The following is an 18,777-nucleotide window of genomic DNA, read 5'->3' as shown; positions in this document are numbered from 1 at the left end:
TAGAGATGGATGCTACTTGTGTGCACGATTCCCCTTCGTCGTGAAGTTGAAACCGCGGGTGACCCCTTCGTCGTGAAGTTGAGCCTGGTAATTGGATATCCGTCGTGAAGTTGAAATTGGCTCTGGAACTGGGAAATTGTTTGTTGACAGCCAGTCGCCCCTTCGCTGTGAAGTTGAGCTTGTGTTGTCTCGAGCTCAATATCCTTCGTTGTGAAGTTGAAATTGACTCTGAATGAAACTGAAAAGTTGTTTGTTGACAATCAGTCGCCCCTTCGTTGTGAAGTTGAGCTTGTGTTGTCTTGAGTCCAATATCCCTCGTTGTGAAGTTAAAATTGGCTCTGAAACTGGGAAAATGTTTATTGACAGCCAGCCGCCCCTTCGTTGTGAAGTTGAGCTTGTGTTGTCTTGAGTCCAATATCCCTCGCTGTGAAGTTAAAATTGGCTCTGAAACTAGGAAGCCCCTTCGTCGTGAAGTTGAGCCTCAAATGGCACGATATCCTCCGTCGTGGAGTTAAAATTGTGGATATGTGGGTACGATATCCTCCGTCGTGGAGTTGAAATCGCGGATGGCTCATTCGTCGTGAAGTTGAGTCTTGACTTGAATATCCTTCGTCGTGAAGTTGAAATCCAAGTATTGTATGTTGCGGGTGGACACGATTCCCTTCGCCGTGAAGTTGAAACCGTGGATTACCCCTTTATTGTGAAGTTTGGCTTCGAGTTAGATATTCTCCGTCGTGAAGTTGAAATCTACTCTCGAGCAAATTGTGTCGCTTTGAGTTCAATATCCTTCGCCGCGAAGTTGAAATTGACTCTAGCTAAAACCTGAAAAAGTTATGCATATATGTGATGCTATGGATGCAATGCTCTTAAGTGTTCCTAAAATGCATATGCAACATATGTTATCTTGGGGCTCTGGAGAGAAATCTCGATCTCCGGTTGCCTGTCTGGAATCTTGATTCTTGAATCTTCAAGTTCTGATCCCTGATCTTGAATTCTTCAAATGTTCAAATCTGATGTGCACATTCTATTTTTGATTTGAGAAATGCTTCTCAACCATCTCAAGTATGTGTCTGAGCTGAGTGTAACGATTCAGATGATGCTTCAAGAGAAGTTGTCTCAAAAGAGATAGAATTTGTTTCAAGGGAAACGATCTCAAAGATATCTGTTGTTTCATGAAAACGATCTCAAGGGAAACAAAATTTTGTTTTAAGGGAAATAAATTTGAAGATTTTGTGTTTCAAGAGAAACTGTCTCAAGGGAGACAAAATTTGTTTTAGGGGAAATAAATTCAAAGATTTTGTTTCAAGGGAAACTGTCTCAAGAGAGACGAAATTTGTTTCAAGAGAAACTGTCTCAAGGGAGACAAAACTTAGTTCCAAAAGAAACTGTCTCAAGGGAGATGAAATTTGTTTCAAATAAAACATATTCAAATAATTTGTTTCAAGGGAAACTTGGAAACTGTCTCAAGAGAGACAATGGTAAGCACGATTCCCTTCATCGTGAAGTTAAAATCGTGGATGAGCCCTTCGTTGTGAAGTTGAGCCTTGGAATTGGATATCCTTCATCGTGAAGTTGAAATCCAAGTAAGTTGTATTGTTCCGAGTCCAATATCTTCAGCCGTGAAGTTAAAATTGGCTCTGGAACTAGGAAATTGTTTGTTGACAACCAGTCGTCCCTTCGTTGTGGAGTTGAACTTGTGTTGTCTCGAGTGGCACGATATTCTCCGTCGTGGAGTTGAAATCGCAGGCGAGCCTTTCGTTGTGAAGTTGAGCCTTGACTTGGATATCCTTCGTTGTGAAGTTGAAATCCAAGTATTGTACGTTGCGGGTGGACATGATTCCCTTTGCCGTGAAGTCGAAACCATGGATGACCCCTTTATTGTGAAGTTTGGCTTCGAGCTAGATATCTTTCATCTTGAAGTTAAAATTTACTCTCGAGTGAATTGTGTCGCTTTGAGTTCAATATCCTTCACCGTGAAGTTGAAATTGACTCTGACTGAAACCGAAAAGTTGTTTTGTTGTCAGACAGTCGCCCCTTCGCTGTGAGGTAAAGCAACCACCATGTGCTTTTGAATCAAGCATTCTTCATCTTGAAGTTGAAACTTGACTCTAAAAGCTGCAAAAACTTATGTATACAAAAAATGATAAATGCGATGCTCTTAAGTATGTCTAAGATGCATGTAACATGAATTAGTTCTGTTTTATCCCCTGGATGGAGTCTCGTGCTTTGTGTACTTGTTCCTACATATGGAGGAAATGCCTTCAAAAGGTCTGATAATTTGCATCAGGATGTTGAATTCCCAAAGATGCCCCAATATTCGATGTTGAATCTCAAAAAATGCCCAACATTTGATGTTAAATCTAAAAAATGCCCCAACATTTGATGTTGAATCTTCAAAGATGCCCTCATTGTTCCTGATTTCTTGCTTCAGCATGAGTTTTGTGTTTGAGAGCCACATGTCATTTACCAAGATCCACTCTAGAGAGATTGTCTTGTTTTGAAAAAAAATATTTTTCTTTCTTTTTTATTTTCAAAATTCTGAAAATATCAAAAAAGAGTTTCGAAAAATGTTTAACCAAAAGTTTTGAAAATATTGCCCCTTTCACGGTTTTGTAATTGAGACAAATCATAAAACTAGAGTTCATTGGATATCAAAGAATTAATTACATTATTAATCCTTCAATAAATTATAGCTGTTTGACACGTGCCAAGATCAAATCTATTTTTGGGAAATGGTTAAGTAAGGAAAGGATAAAAAAAATCTTAGGTTATTGTGTTTGGTCAAAGGTTTGATGGGGTAGCTTGTATGCTCGTCTACAGGAAGTGTTCTCCGACTCCCAGCTTTCATGGTCAAGCTCAGATTGTGTGATACCTTATCAAGGAATTCGTGCGATCGCCTCAGCTGCCCAATTTTTATATTCAAGCCACATTTTCAGGTTTTCAACTCGAATCCTCATTTGGTTTCAAGACGTCATTCATAATTTACGTCTTGAACCCTCCTTTGTTATTTTTCTCTATCATGCATTAATTACACTATTTTCTGCAAATAAAGATTAATCCTGATGGGCAGGATGAAATCTAAAGATAGTCTCTTATGTTCAGAAATCCATGTATGATTAGAAGGGACTTTTAAGGCACGTAACGTAGGTCATGGTTCATGGTTATGAAAGAAATGGATAAAAGGCCCAAACAAGTGTTTAAGGGTGATTGAACCAAGGATCAATTCATTCTGATGTCTTCAATCATATCTTGCTCAATTTGAATCTGCACGTATGTGTCTCTCTCTTGATGCTCTATGATCTTCGAGTGAAGTGATTCAGTGATTCGGAAATGATTGTGCTCGATCAATCTCATTTGATGCTCTATGATCTTCGAGTGAAGTGATTCTGAAATGATTGTGCTTGATCAATCTCATAGCAATGCGACGTTTGAATCAAGAGAATCTTTGCATATGCATCTTGTCTTCTTTTTTTTCAATTTTCCTTTGTTTTTTTTTCTCTTTTTATTTTCTCTTTGCTTTTTCTTTTTTTTTCTCTTTTTGTTCTGATTGAATCTTTGCACTTGGCATTTGGTTCACCTTTCGGTATCTCATCTGAATCAATGTCTTCACTCATGTTAGCAGATTTTCTCCACCTTGCCCCCCAGTATAGAGGGTGATCCTTGGTTAGGGTTGAATCAGAAGAAAAAAAATACTATAGGCTCAAAAGGGGACACAAGGAATATATATTTTCTCCTGTTGTGAAGGGATGAAGAAAGAAAGCCGTTCATCATTTCATAAATAGAAGTCCTCACAGAAAAGGTATCCCCAGGGGATAGATTTTTTAGGATTATTTTTATTCATATGAAAACAATGCAATTAATGCATGGTAGAATTATTCCGAGTAAATTCTTCTTTCTGCTTCTTGCCCCTAACATGTCCCAATTTTCATGCTTTCTGCGAGATGCCCCAAGTTATGTCTTAGAAGAAGGCTCATGTTCAAATGAACAACTCAATGCCTTGGGTTTTAATGGCATAAAAATGTCAATTTTGAGTCTAAAAAGACAATGGTGTGACTTTATTTGACTCAAAGAAAGGTATGGGTGTATCAAAAAATAAAGGCAATGTTCAAAAGTTTCAAAGGGAGGTAATGTCAAAATTTTGGTTTTTTTGGTAATGACCATGAGTTATTTTGGGTAAAGAATCAAGGTATTTTATTTTGGGGTTTGAGACATGATAAGAAAGGTCTAATCTTGTCATATGTCAAAAATCTATAATTCTTGAAGAATTAAAAGAATCCTTAATTCATTTAATATTCGAAGAACTAAAGATTAAAATTTGTTCAATTGCTCCACCTTAGAAAGTAGCATAAATTCAATCGTTTAAAAGATTAAGCAAACATGAAAGATCAAAGACGTGTTCAAACAAAACAATCCTCTAAGTGCAAATGATATATGTAATGTCCCCTTCTTTGGCTGTCTATGCCCCTGAATCCATCAGGTTTTGGATCTCGCGCTTCAGCGCCATATAGTTCTCAGAGGAATGTACGGAGCATCCTATGTGGCAACTGCAAACAGCTTCAACATCGTATCCCTTAGGATATGTGGACTCTCTTCTCAGATCATCCTGGCAGGCTTAGTCGTATAACCAGCTGATCGGGCTCATTCGTCGTGATTTCATTTTTTTTATGTTACAATCTTGCTTCCATGTGGTGTCATGTGGTTAAAACCACTTCATCGAATTCTCCATGAAAAAAATTCATGTTTATGAAAATGCTTAAAAATGAAATGTAGATGCAAAATGCAAAAATGCATGAAATGTTCGAGGCATTGATCCAGAAAAGTGTCTATTATTATAAATAATCCTTATTTAGACAGAAATGTTTTATCTTGTAAGAGACATAAAAAACAATCAAAGGTACGTTCGGACTAAATCTTCTAGACCCCGAACAATTTCTAGTAGGTTGACAAGTCTTCTGCCTTCAGCTGTCATTGGTTGAAGGCCTTGTCGAACCACTTCAGCTTCCCTTGTCAGGCCGTGAAGATGACGGGCTGCTTTTTGCACTTGATCCAGGAAATCTCGGATGACTGCATCTCTAGCTTTCACCATTTGTTGTGCTTTCTCCCAACGGAAACGCCACTGCAGACCTCCGTCGAAGGGTACTATCTGAAGCTCGATTGCTTGCTTCTTGAATCTATCCACAATAACTTCTAACTCGGATATTGTTTTTCCATCTCTTTCATGTTGTTTTTCTAGGTCAGCCATCTGGATTCTTAAGCATTGATTTTGATGCTGACTGTCTGCTAAGCGCCTCTGAGCAGTTTTCAACTGTTCTTTCCAAGTTCTTTCATCAGACCCCTCGAACTTTCTTTTTAAGCTATGAACTTCGTCTTTCCAGTATTCAGAAGTTACTTTCAACTTGGAATTATCATTGACTTTATCTTGATACCCTTTTCTCAAATCCTCAAGCTCAAAACGAACTCTTTTTTGTTTTCTTTCCAGCTTATCTGCTCTATCTTTCTGAGATTCGACATCTAGCTTCCATTGATAACGTTCAGCTTCTAGTTCTTTAACCTTCTGTTTCAGCTCGTTATTCACAGCTTCAAATTCCACCTTAGCTATCTCAAGTTCAGAAGGGACATGTCTGAGATGCTCCTCCATGGTCCGGGTGTCTTCACATTCTGGCACCGGGATGTTATCATTCTTTCTCAGTCTTCGCCACTCCACATAATCCAGAGTAAGCATTTCTCTGACAGCCACAACATCCATCTGACATACTTTCTTCCACGAATCAGCTGCTTCCTTGATCCTCTTCTTATAACTGTAACCTTTATACACAAACTCTGATCTAGCTAGCCCTCATGTTACCGGGACAAACTGACGTGCCCCATACTGTCTAAGTGCTAACAACGGGGCATACCCAACTGCATCCCAAAGTCCAAGTAAGGTCATAGTATCAGAATCCCCACACCGGAAAAGAACATCACTGAGGAACAACCAGGGGGCTCTCCAGGTAATATCCCGATCCTGAAGATGTGTAAAAACTTTCATCTACTTTTCCTTTGAAGCACCTTCATGCCATTTCCTAGTGATGAATTCTCCCAAAAGTGAATAGGTAGTGCTGAATCGACGATAGGCTACCCCATTAGTCTTCCAAAAGTGGCTGTGAATCCAGATTTGAATGAGCTAAATACACCCAACGAACCTTCCTCTGCCAGTTCTTCTCCAAAAGTGTCTTCACATTCTGGCACCGGGATGTTATCATTCTTTCTCAGTCTTCGCCACTCCACATAATCCAGAGTAAGCATTTCTCTGACAGCCACAACATCCATCTGACATACTTTCTTCCATGAATCATCTGTTTCCTTGATCCTCTTCTTATAACTGTCACCATTATACACAAACTCTGATCTAGCTAGCCTGCATGTTACCGGGATAAACTGACGTGCCCCATACTGTCTAAGTGCTAACAACGGGGCATACCCAACTGCATCCCAAAGTCCAAGTAAGGTCATAGTATCAGAATCCCCACACCGGAAAAGAACATCACTGAGGAACAACCAGGGGGCTCTCCAGGTAATATCCCGATCCTGAAGAAGTGTAAAAACTTTCATCCACTTTTCCTTTGAAGCACCTTCATGCCATTTCCTAGTGATGAATTCTCCCAAAAGTGAATAGGTAGTGCTGAATCGGCGATAGGATACCCCATTAGTCTTCCAAAAGTGGATGTGAATCCAGATTTGAATGAGCTAAATACACCCAACGAACCTTCCTATGCCAGTTCTTCTGCAATGATTGAGAGATCGAAAGGTTTCGGCTAAGATGGCCGGTGCTGGGTTGACTCGCCTTGAAAGTTGTTCGAATAGCTCTATCACGGCTGCGTCGATGTAGCCCAAAGTTTTCGGAAAGATAACCAGACCGTACAGACCTAGTGCAAAAAGGTTTATAGTCTTCCATTCATCAGGGTGGTTCTTCATTAGTTGTCTTATATGAATCCACTCGATTCCTTCCCCGTTACCTTTGTGTCGAAGTCGACCAGTCACCCATTTTTCATCAACCCCTGCAATCTTAGCTAATTCGTTCTTGAAAGGCTGACTCTTGATGTGTTTGATATATGCCCTCTCTAGTCTGATATTTTCGTAGTGCAGTAGGGTAGTATACTCTTCAATTGTGGGCACCATGTCCTCCCGGTTAAAGGTGAAACAACTATATCCCGGGTTCCAGAATTGAATTAATGCTCGGAGCAGGGGCTCATCAGTCTTAACATGGATTAAGAGGACAATATCACCATATCGTTGGCTGAACTTCTGTTTTCTGTCATTCCCCCAACTGTCCCAAATATTTCGCAGTTCTTGGACATCGTTTTGTTTCAGGCTGACAGATGCGTAACTAACAAGCTCTGACACATAATTTCCCTTAAGATTGTCTCCCTTCTCTTTTTGAGTCTTCTCGGACCATAATTGTGCCTCATCGTTTTTAATCTCTTGTATTACAACACCTTTATCCATTAATTCAGATTTATTTTGTATTTAACAAACGCTTTTTAAGGATCAATAGCCTCTTGTTATGATACAAATGCTAGAAAACAAACACAAAAGCAAAAGGATTAGTAAAATAAAAATAAAAATAAAAAATTGACGAAAGAAATAAAAAACACAAAAGAGAAAATGGTTAGGGTAAAAATATCCTAGGTTTTGGAATATGGTTTCGGGATAGTCTCTAATTCTCCATGGTTTCCCGGTTTAGGTTCTAAAAACGGTACCCGAGTTCTCCTTGCTAGTGCCCACTTGGGCTTGTCAGACCCTTAGTCCTAAACCCATCATAGGCTTGTGTGGACTAAGTTAAACTCGAGATGACACATTCCCTTATGCCTGCACGCTGAATAAATTCACACGAAGACATAAGGTATATGAACCCTGAAGGCTACTTGCTAGGCCCGCACGGTGAATAAATTCACACGAAGGCGTCGCTTTCACCCTCACTTAAGACAGAGTTTGGAGCTCGGGTATAGAGCCTTAAATGAAAAAGATTTAAAGGCTGAAATCACGAGAAAACGATTAGTACAACTATTTACCCGAAAATATAATCAAAAGTAAGTAAAAAAGGATCGAAATGTTACCTTAAAATTTAAACTTTCCCTTTTCGTTAAAAAGACAACTGGAAATTATCTTAGCCTGACTCACTTACCTGTCCCCAGCGGAGTCGCCAAGCTGTCGTAACCGTTTTTCGGTTGGGTCCCGGAATTGGGCTTCGACTTGAAAAATGTGTATTGGAGTCGCCACCGACCATTTTAAAACGAATTTAGGTGGGTCGAACACCATCTTACCTAATCTGCGTTTTTACCAAAAATGTGTCGGGTTCGGGAGTCGGTTACGGTCAAGGAATGGTTAACACCCTTGAACCGCTCTTTCGGTACCAATTAATTTGCCGGTTGTCTTAGTTGCGAAAATTCAAAATTTAAATTAAAATTCAACAGACCCGATTCAAATTACTTACAATTGATTGATTTGAATACCCTTAAAAGATAAAAACGTTAGATTCGTAGCGGAGTATAAAATCGAATTAGGATAGCAAGTGTGCAAACGTGAGAATAATAAATAAAACAAGAAAAAATAGAAAATAACAAAACACGTAAAAAATAATAAAAATAAACAAAATGAATAAAATGTTAAAAAAACAAAGACACAGATAAAGGGAAAAAAATTAATGGAGTAAAAAAATAAAAAAAAAAGGTAAAAGAAATTAAAAAGGAATAAAAATAATGTGTACATATAAAGTAGTATTTACTAAAACAAATAAAAATAATAAATATATAATACTAAGTAAAACAAATAAAAATGAAGATATACATGATATTAAGGAAAAAATAATAGAAAAAATAAAATAAAGTAAAAATATAATATATATAAATAAATAAAAACAAAAATAGAATATTAAGAAAATATATATAAAAGCATATAAATTATAATATTAAGAAAAAATATATACATAGTAAATGGAGAAAAATTAATACATCTATACATATATATATATATATATATAATGATATAAGATATATATAATAAAAATAATATAATATAAATAAAAAAGGAGGAATATAGTAAATAAATAAAAATATATATATATATGAGACGAAATTAATATAAAAGTAAAATTAAAGGGTAAATTTCAAGGTAAATTAAAGATTAAGATTGACTTAGGGGGAATATTAAATACTTTCAAAAAAATGAACATGCCTCGGGAGTAGATCTAGGTTCGAAACTTCGAAACTCCACCCCTTTTTGATCATTGGCGCAACCCCACGCTTTGGGTTATTCAAACCAAATCTCAAGAAAAATAACATGTCATGCGAAAAATGAACGAATCAATGTAAAAAAAATATGCTACCTTTTATTTCCTTTTCGAATCGTTTACAATAGCTTTGCATTTGTATTTTTTCGTGATTTCCTCTGTATCTTGTATGTAAATCGTTGTATTACAAATGGGAAGGATTACATGTATTTGTAGTGAAAAAAACTAATTATTTTTAGAATACTATTAATAATAGAATCCTAATGTAACTAGACTCCTTGCTCGGTTGTTGCACGTTTGTTGGTGCGGATGTTGCTTTAAAAGATATGGTGGTGGAAGAATCCTCTTAGGAGATGAACTCTTGCTAGTTCTATCTTTTAAGAAAATGGGTGTCTACAGATTCGAATCTGAGCCTAATGGTAGAAGGATCAATGCATAATCATCAGACCGATTTATTAATTCAGTATAATTAAACAAAACATGTTTGTTACGTTAAAAATGAATTAGAGATTTTCAAAACCATAAATCAATTTTCAAACTCATTCATGTTCTTTGTGATTACACTAAACACCAAACATCGAAAGACTTTTACTATTATTGATCCTCATCTGTCATTGTCATTACTTTGTCTTTACCTCGTCACCATCGGAATCTCATATGCCTTCACCTTCTTAAACTGAGAACCACCACAAACCACACCCCGAACCTTTATAACTCTCGATCACTTTTTCTTTTTGAATCGTCCATCTTTCCCTCGTCACAATCGCAATCTCCTATGGCGTTGTTTTCCCTAAACCGAGAACAATCGCAAATCACGCCTTGAACATCCACAGCTACTGATTGCTCTCCCTTTTTGAATTGTCAAATCTCAAAGTCATCTCTTCCGTTCACACTCATTAATGCATCAACTTGTGAATAGTAGACCGTGACCTCAAGCTCGAACTCAGCTCAATCGACATCTGCTATTGTTAATATTGTCCATCCGAAAATCCAAACTCTTTGGTTTGCCCCATTGGCCACACTACCTCTGTCCATTATCAACCCTCCTACAGTTTGCCAATAACATATCGTCATCGAAAATGGTGGAAGTTTATTGATGTTTGGGGTTTAAGATAATGATAGAAGATGAGTTTGAAAATTGATTTAGGATTTTAAAATTCTCTAATAAGGAATGATTGTATATTTGAATATTTGTGAAAATATGATATGCTTCTAACATTTTTTTTTTGTCAGTTCGATTGATCAATCAAATAACGTTAAGAGAAGAGTGAATATGTTCTTTAAATTTTTTAGTAAAAGTATTAAAAATTTAGAGTGATTCAACTTCTAAATCAAATCTACTTCTATTATCTTAACTTACACTTTAAGAAATTCATTAGATTTTATTACATTTGAGGATAAAGTGTAACCCTACAACAATCTCATAAGATTTATACCTCAAAACCTTAAGAATATTCTCTCACAGAAAAAATGCAAATTGTAAACTAAGAATACCCTTACAAGGTATATATGTTTGCACAAATTTAACTCACACACTACGAACACTAAAATAAAAGACTACAACAAATAATAAGACTAGTATTTAAAAAGAAATATGGAAGATTTAACTATAAATGAAAATTTTAAGTCGAAGATGTTGGTGAATACTTTCTTGATGTTCTTCAACTTACACAAAGTTTCATTTATTCCCTCTAATAGATTATTTGTTGTTTGGAGTCATTGGAGAAGCATTCTAGTCATTGTGGAGTAATAAAATCAAGTATTAAATATTCTTTTTGCATGAATGGTCACTATCGTCAAGTTTTCTATTTTAGTCACTAGCGGTTATGTTTTAACAGGTTGATGGTAAGACTTAGTATAATAATAATTTTAGTCCCTAACATTTATATATTATATCAATTTAATCTAATTTAAAATAAATTAATAAATTTAACATTTAATATTTAAAAAACCTTATCAATTTAAAAATATCTAAGCATAAATTTATTAACCAAAATAGACATAAATTAATTTTAATTCATAAATTAGTTATGATTAAATTAATTTTCCTATATTAAGTGATTTAATGTAGTCCAATTTTAGCCCCGTAAAACCATGACGGTTTTACCATTTCAAAATTTAGATAAAATATTTTAATTTCTATTTTGATTTTCCAAATTCATCAAATCAAATAATAATTTACTAATTTAATATTTTATTTTGGACACAATTTTCTCTTTTTGCATTATTCTCTTTTTCTTTTTCTTTTTTTGTTCTGTTTTCTTCCTTTAACTTAGTCATTAGAAACTTTCCGTCACGGTTGTATGCTTTGCTGACCTTGTGTACCTCAAGTTTTTCTTAACGATTTTCATTTCATCTGATAAAAGTAAAAGAATCAAATTTAAATTTGAGGATAACATTTGATTAAATGGTATCATTTTACGAACGGATATTTTAACGATGTTAATCTTTTCTTACTCGTAAAAACACTCTCTCGAATCTGACTTTTGTTTTTCGTATCTAAAATTATTGTTTTAATAAATTTTAATTGATTTTGAAAATGTATTAAAATAGCAAAATTTTCTAGATGATTTAACCATGTCTTAACATAAAATATTGATGATGATTCCAATTCATTTTTTTAGATTTATCGAGCAACATCAAAGTTGTTACGATAAATATAAATGTTGAAGGCTAAATTTATCATAATGTCTTATATTATTATCTTAAGTTAGATGTAGTAAAAATCAATTCAAAACTAAACTGAATATTGCAATTCGAATGGAATTTCGATTTTTTACCAACAAAGATAATAATTAGAGTCTTATGAATAGGTACATTGTTAGGTTTTAAAATTCGTTTGTAATAGTAATTAGGTATACCAAGTTTATAGGTAAACTGAATTTGGTTTTCCGGACGTATAGGAAGCTTTTAGCTGTTAGTTTTCATTAACACAGCAAGTGATGGCACGAACATGCAACTTGAAAAGTTGCAACACCCTTTTTCAGTAATGTACATATAGGAACATTTTATTACGAGCAAAACATTCACATTTTCACTGTATTTATAGTATCGTTTCATCTATATTTGGTCTATTAATAAATTAATTCATATTAAGTATTGCATAGATTCATTTATAAGCGCGATTCTCCTAATATAATTTGCTTTATACTTTAATTTTTTTTCTTTTTGGTATTTTATGTTAATAATTTGTGTTCGTGCCTTAACAAATTTGTCATTTTCTATAACTGAAACTGACATGGACTTTATACCAGTATGAACAAATATTAGCAAAGATATAACATTTTTCGTAATCACTAAATGTTTAACCTTATTTTTTTTTGAAGCTTTTAGTTCTATTTTATTCTTTACTATCTTGGGACAAAAAATAGTTGTATAATGAACAAATCATTGCACCCCAAACAACCCAACAATTCTAGTCCCGATGATGGAACCAACTGATTGTTTTGCCTGTATTTGGTAGGAACAATCACATGTTCCGTTATCTGAATAATCGACTCTTAAACACTCGTCTGGCTTTGAAAATATGATCAGCAGATTTATCGGAAACTAGACCAATTATCAACCTGTAGTTTTATTGATCGGAACAAGGTAATTATATCAATCGCGAATGATTACCTCTTTTAATTTGAACAGATAATCAAATCAAAGCATGAATGATATTGATCAATAACGTTAGTATTCAAGATATGCAAAAGAGTTATAAACAGATATAGATCTTGAAGATAAAACAGTTGAAGAAGGAGAAGAAGAGTCCCATTTGTCTATCATCGAAGTTTATTTAATGATCTCTTATGTATGCAAGTATCAAACCTAGCATTATCATTGTTATTTGTAGTCGCATGATGTATAAATATAGTTATCAAATAATAGATTTGGTCTTGACAAATCTCTTGAGTTTATCATAGAGTCTAACCAAAGTTTTATGGTCGGTCGAAGGATTTCTATTGTAAAATCTCTCTGGAAATGATTTTAGCAAGCAGATGAGGAAATTGCCTCTTTGGAGTAGTTGCAGTGGCGGAGCCATAACTTATTGAGGATGGGCACAAAATTCGATTTTTTTGCGTTAATTACTTATTTTACTGATGGTATCTACTTTGAAATTTTATTTGTATCTACCCGTTCAAAAATTTTATATTGTCAGCATATGTGTTCATCCTAAAAAAAATTATGAATACGTCACTGAATTGCTATATCTACGGAGGTATAACAAGTTTCACAGGTTCTGCAATTTTGGGGCCAACTAAATAATGTTATATGATCTCATCTTGGAATTGTGTGAAGCAATGCTTTTCAGAATCTGGAGATTAATTAGACAGAAACCAAACCTAAAAGACAAGAAAACGAAATTGGAACTCAAAGAGGGTACGAAGTTCCCTTTTTGGCAGTCATCACAGGCTTACAATTTCTTGCTGCTACTGATCACTTCCTTGCCAAGCCCACACTATATCTTTCAGCGACGGTTTCAATTCTGTGTTACAAAAGTTCTTATACTCCAAAGTATCCCCTGTTGTTTTCTTCAACTCCACCACATGAAACGACGGTGTCACTTCAAATATCTCCGCATCTATACCAAGCTGTCCCTTTCTCCCTTCCTTTACACCCTGCAATTTCACCTTCCCACCCTTGTTCTTCATGCGAAAACTCTCCGTCCGAGCTATTTGTTCGAATTTAGAAACGATATCCGTGGCCGGTTTTTTAGTTGTGAACCGTGAATAATTCGAATCTTTCTCGAACAAACCGGATAAATCAAAACCTTGCGAAAGGGATATGATGTCGAAAGCATTAAAACAACTCGGCTTAATAAGGCCTGCTTCGTCATCAAAACCAGCACTAAAGTCGGTAATCGACGGATCTAGAATACGAGTTTGAGGGGATGATGGCGGGGTATGATCAATATGTTTATATCCTTTCTTAAACCAAGAATTCTCCATGAGCTTAGCCACTGTGATTCTTCGAATTGGATTAGCTTCGAGAATCCTGGAAAGAAGCTTCTTAACTTCAGGAGTGAACCATTGTGGGCACTTGAATTCACCTCTGGAAATCCTCCTATACATTCCCATGAGATTGGAATCGTGAAAGGGAAGAAAACCAGCTAACAAAACGTAAAGAATTACCCCACATGACCAAATATCAGCCTTGGCTCCATCATAGCCTTTGTAGTTTATCACTTCGGGCGCAACATAAGCCGGTGTTCCACATGTGGTGTGAAGCAGCCCATCTTGTCTGCTCGATTCTTTGAACGCACTCAGCCCGAAATCCGACACCTTCAGATTCCCATTTTCGTCGAGGAGGAGATTCTCGGGCTTTAAATCCCGATGATAAACGCCTCTGCTATGACAATAATCGATGGCCGCGACTAATTGCTGGAAATATCGTCGGGCGTCGTCTTCCTTGAGTTTCCCTTTAGCGACCTTGTTGAAAAGCTCACCGCCTTTGACATATTCCATGACGAAATATATCTTCGACCTGCTGGCCATTACTTCGTATAGTCGAACGATGTTGGGGTGTTTAACGAGGCGCATGACAAAGATTTCGCGCTTGATTTGATCGATTAAACCTCCTTTCATTATCTTCTCTTTGTCGATGACTTTAATGGCACAGCTTTGGCCTGTTGTTAGGTTCTTTGCAAGGTAAACCTTGGCGAATGTGCCTTGCCCGAGTAATCGACCCAACTCGAACCTCTGCATCAATACCGTGCCTTTCTTCTCCATTGTTGTCTTCCTCACTGCTACAAAAATTTGATCTTTGAAGATTCTACACACTGAATCAATGAAGAAAACTATCCAGCTTCTGGGAATTTGTATTTTTCTGGGTTTTCACTAATCAGTCGAAAATTAATGGATTCGAAGAAAACATTGAAAAGGTAGACGTGTTCAAAGTCTATTTTATACTGAAAGGATGGACATAATTTATCGTCGATATATATAGAAACTTTTAGAGCCATGATATTTTGGATAGGAATATCAAACCAAGGCAATCGTAATCAAGGATGGATTGAATTGAATGGTTGATGGGTGATCATCCCTTCTGAAAGTTTTAATATTGTACTAAACATGTCTTCATTGTATAATATATCAAATTACTTTATATAAAATAAAATTATAGATATATTATTATAAACATATAAAAAATATGAACAGATATCATTTTTTAATTATTTTAGACTATTAAGAAAATATATAAAAATTATGTATTAATAATTCATATATTTTTAATATTTTTATATTTATTTATTTATACTATAGTTATTTTATTATATTTAAATATTTATCTTAAATTATATCGATGTCATGTATTAAATATTTATGCGAGAATTAATTCAGTACTATAATTTAATTTAATAAAAAAATCGTTATGTTTGTTTTTATGACTTATAATGATTTGCTTTTAATTCATTTGGATAATTAATTTTAATAATTAAATTTATAGTCTCTCATGTTTGAATTTTGTCATTTCATTTTTTTATTTATCTAAGTTTATGTCAAATTTCACACAATTAATCATAGTTATTCGACTATAATTCAAAATTATTTTTGAAAAATACAAAAGTTATTTACATGACAATTATTTAAGATAATTAATAATTTTATTTAAATCTCAGCAAATTTTCTAATTTTTTTAGCATAATTATTTAATATTTTTTAGTAGTCAAGATGATTACTAGATAATATCTATTTAGAGTATTTATTATAATTGATAATACACATATAATATAAACGTAACTTCTCAAATTCACGACGTCTTAAAAAAATAACAATCATTTTAACTGGGGAGAGTATTTCATGAATTGAATCATTTAATATTTAAGTTATCGATAGAATGATTGGATTGAAATATTATAAATTAAATTAGTATTATATACGAGTGAACTTTGTATCTATGCTTGTAAGTTGTAAGTGGTAACTGTATCACGTGGCTCCACGTGGCTCCCAACAAAATGACAATGAGGTTGGGTCCTATTGCAACATGAGGTCTTCCATTCACGGAGGCAGGCCACGTGCATGGCTATAGTTTGTCCTACTGGCCCACGTAACCAATAACATTAGCAACATGCCAATACAAGTTCTTGATTTCTGATTCGGTGAGTGAACAGTATGTTCCTGGCTGGAGAGTGATCAATATTAAATGATTCTCTGCTGTCAGCACCAAACCATATCTTATTATTTATGATTTGCGTATTGATTTGGTTTTGATTAAGGTTCATTCATATTTTAATTTTTTTGATGAGAAAAATAAGTGTATAACTCCTGTTTGATTTAAGTGAATAATAATAATTTATTGTTCAATAAAAAAATTAAGAGAGAAAATGATAAATAATTAAGAGATATAGAAAGAGAATTCTCGCTTTCGCATGATAATTTATATACAGACATTTAATATTGATGTTCGATTTAGGATGAAGATAAATATTTATAAGTTGATAGAGTAAATAGATTTAATTGTCAAATAATAATACATTTAGCCTTTCGTGTTGGTGACCCACTAAAATTCTTCCGTTCTATTGTTCCCCTTAATAAAATAAATTGAGTGGTCTACTTGAGTGGATGTCCGTCCATAATTCTTGGCTTGGAGCTAATCGAGCAGAATAAAAATATCATATTCACAAAGGTCCCAGTTCAATCTTGAGCCACACAATATAGTATATTCTTGGGGATTCATTAGAATCGCTCATCTATTTCAACTATAGTAATTATAGACATTGTTCTGTCCATTCATGGACAAATAGTTGAAATCTTTGCACCGTCGTTTGTGGACAAAACTATCCGATGCTTTAATACGTCATGGCCCATGCAACCAAAAACTATTGGTTTGTGGGTGTGATTATGAACTCTTTACAAGGCTACAAGCTTTGTTCGGCCATAAAATTCTTACACTTGGCCTTCTGCCTTCTAATTGCTTGGACCATGGTAGACTCTATGTTTTGTTGGGTTTAGGAAATTAAGGTCCATAGTGTCAGTCAATGGAATGGACAGGATTGAAAAGAATTGGTGGAAGAGGGATCTTCGCTTCGACCATTGAAAGAATCTATGTTGTGCGTTATTTGGCTGCAAATACACAAAATTATAGTTTGGGGCACCAAGTCTTTCGATTACGGGTGTGCATATTAAAATATAACCATTGCATTACAAGTTAATTAATCGAATTGTTAAGGTTAAAAGATTACGGTTAACGATTTCAGTCATAAACATACGCAAAATTTTATGCTATGGGACAAATTTCTAAAACTTGAGGTGATGAAGAACTTATAAAATTCTAGAGGTAATGAAAACAGATTATCAATACTAAGAATAAAGAAAATATTTAAAATACATAATAATTTGAAATTTTCAAGAGACAATTAGACCGTCTATCCCTTATTAAAGTTATGATTACGAATAGGGATGGACCTAGAGAGGGCGGATGGGGTAATTGTCCCCCTAAAAGTTTTAAATTCATATATATTTTAGATATTTTCTATTGAAAATATGTTTTAGTCCTCAAAATTTTATATGTTATCCCCTACATAAAATTTTATAAATTTGTCACCCCTAACATGAAGTTCTGCGTTCGTCCCTGATTACGAATTTTAATGAATGATTAACCATCGATTAATCGTTATTATATTATAGATATATTATTTAAGAGAAAATAGAAGTATAATGATTTGTTTTATGTTTGTTAAATAATTGTCTTTAAAAATTTAATAGTGTATTGGACTATTGCTATATGTTGGACTTTGCACTATGATTAATTATGATGTACTTTATGTGGAATTGGAACTTTAAACTAATATAACAATATGCAGTATGTAGATGTACTAATTAGTATATAGTATCAGTATGTACTTTTCTCTTTCTTTAAGCTAAGTATGAAGATCGTGTTTACTATTTAGAATCTCTCTATTTAAGTATTTAATTCAAAAGCATTTAACATAATATTTATTGTAGAGATAGTTTAATTATGTTTAAAACAAACAATCAACATGTACAAAATAAATTTATAATAAATTCTAGATTAACTTGTAATTAAATTGTTAATAATGATTAATTGTTAACAGTTAACCATTTCTCACCGATTAAGATATGATTAATAAAATTTAATAATAATTAAAATAGTTAACCAAATTGTTTAAGTTAAACAGTATGATTAATCGATGGAGAACACCCTTACCTCCGACGGCTACCTGCGGGGATTATTAACATTCTTAATGCTGCTGCCGTAGGAGTCATTACAACTTGTTTGGTTCCTTTGTGATTGAAGGTTGAGATTGAATTATACACAAATTAAACCAAAAATAAATAAAATAAATAAATAAAAATACCAAACCCAACCTTTTATAAAAATCCTTTATTATGGTGTGTTTGATTGGAGGAATGTGAGATTCTCATGGGAATGAAATCCACATTCTCTCGTTTGGTTGGCCGGGAATATTATTCCCGGTAATCTTACATTATTAATAGTGGATTTTTAGGGTATATTATCGGGAATGTCATTATCTCCCTTTCCTTAGATATTTTTAGATTATC

General features: G+C 34.3%; 1 protein-coding gene across 1 annotated transcript; it reads right to left on the bottom strand.

Moving 5' to 3' along the window:
• Nucleotides 1-13,558: 13,558 nt before the first annotated feature.
• Nucleotides 13,559-15,093, bottom strand: LOC120217695 (CBL-interacting serine/threonine-protein kinase 20-like). Its single transcript, XM_039214764.1, has one exon. It carries the CDS (start codon nt 14,980-14,982, stop codon nt 13,684-13,686), a length of 1,299 nt encoding a protein of 432 aa, XP_039070695.1. The 5' UTR covers nt 14,983-15,093; the 3' UTR covers nt 13,559-13,683.
• Between the last annotated feature and the right edge of the window lie 3,684 nt (nt 15,094-18,777).

The sequence above is a fragment of the Hibiscus syriacus genome, unplaced genomic scaffold (assembly GCF_006381635.1).
Source record: "Hibiscus syriacus cultivar Baekdansim isolate YM2019G1 unplaced genomic scaffold, ASM638163v2 tig00110187_pilon, whole genome shotgun sequence".
Taxonomy (NCBI): domain Eukaryota; kingdom Viridiplantae; phylum Streptophyta; class Magnoliopsida; order Malvales; family Malvaceae; genus Hibiscus; species Hibiscus syriacus.
The sequence above is the reverse complement of the archived record's forward strand: the minus strand, read 5'-3'. Positions and strand labels throughout refer to the sequence as shown.

Bases quoted from the DNA above. Each gene is read 5' to 3' on its own strand.
- LOC120217695 (XM_039214764.1), bottom strand. From the start codon at position 14,982: ATGGAGAAGAAAGGCACGGTATTGATGCAGAGGTTCGAGTTGGGTCGA.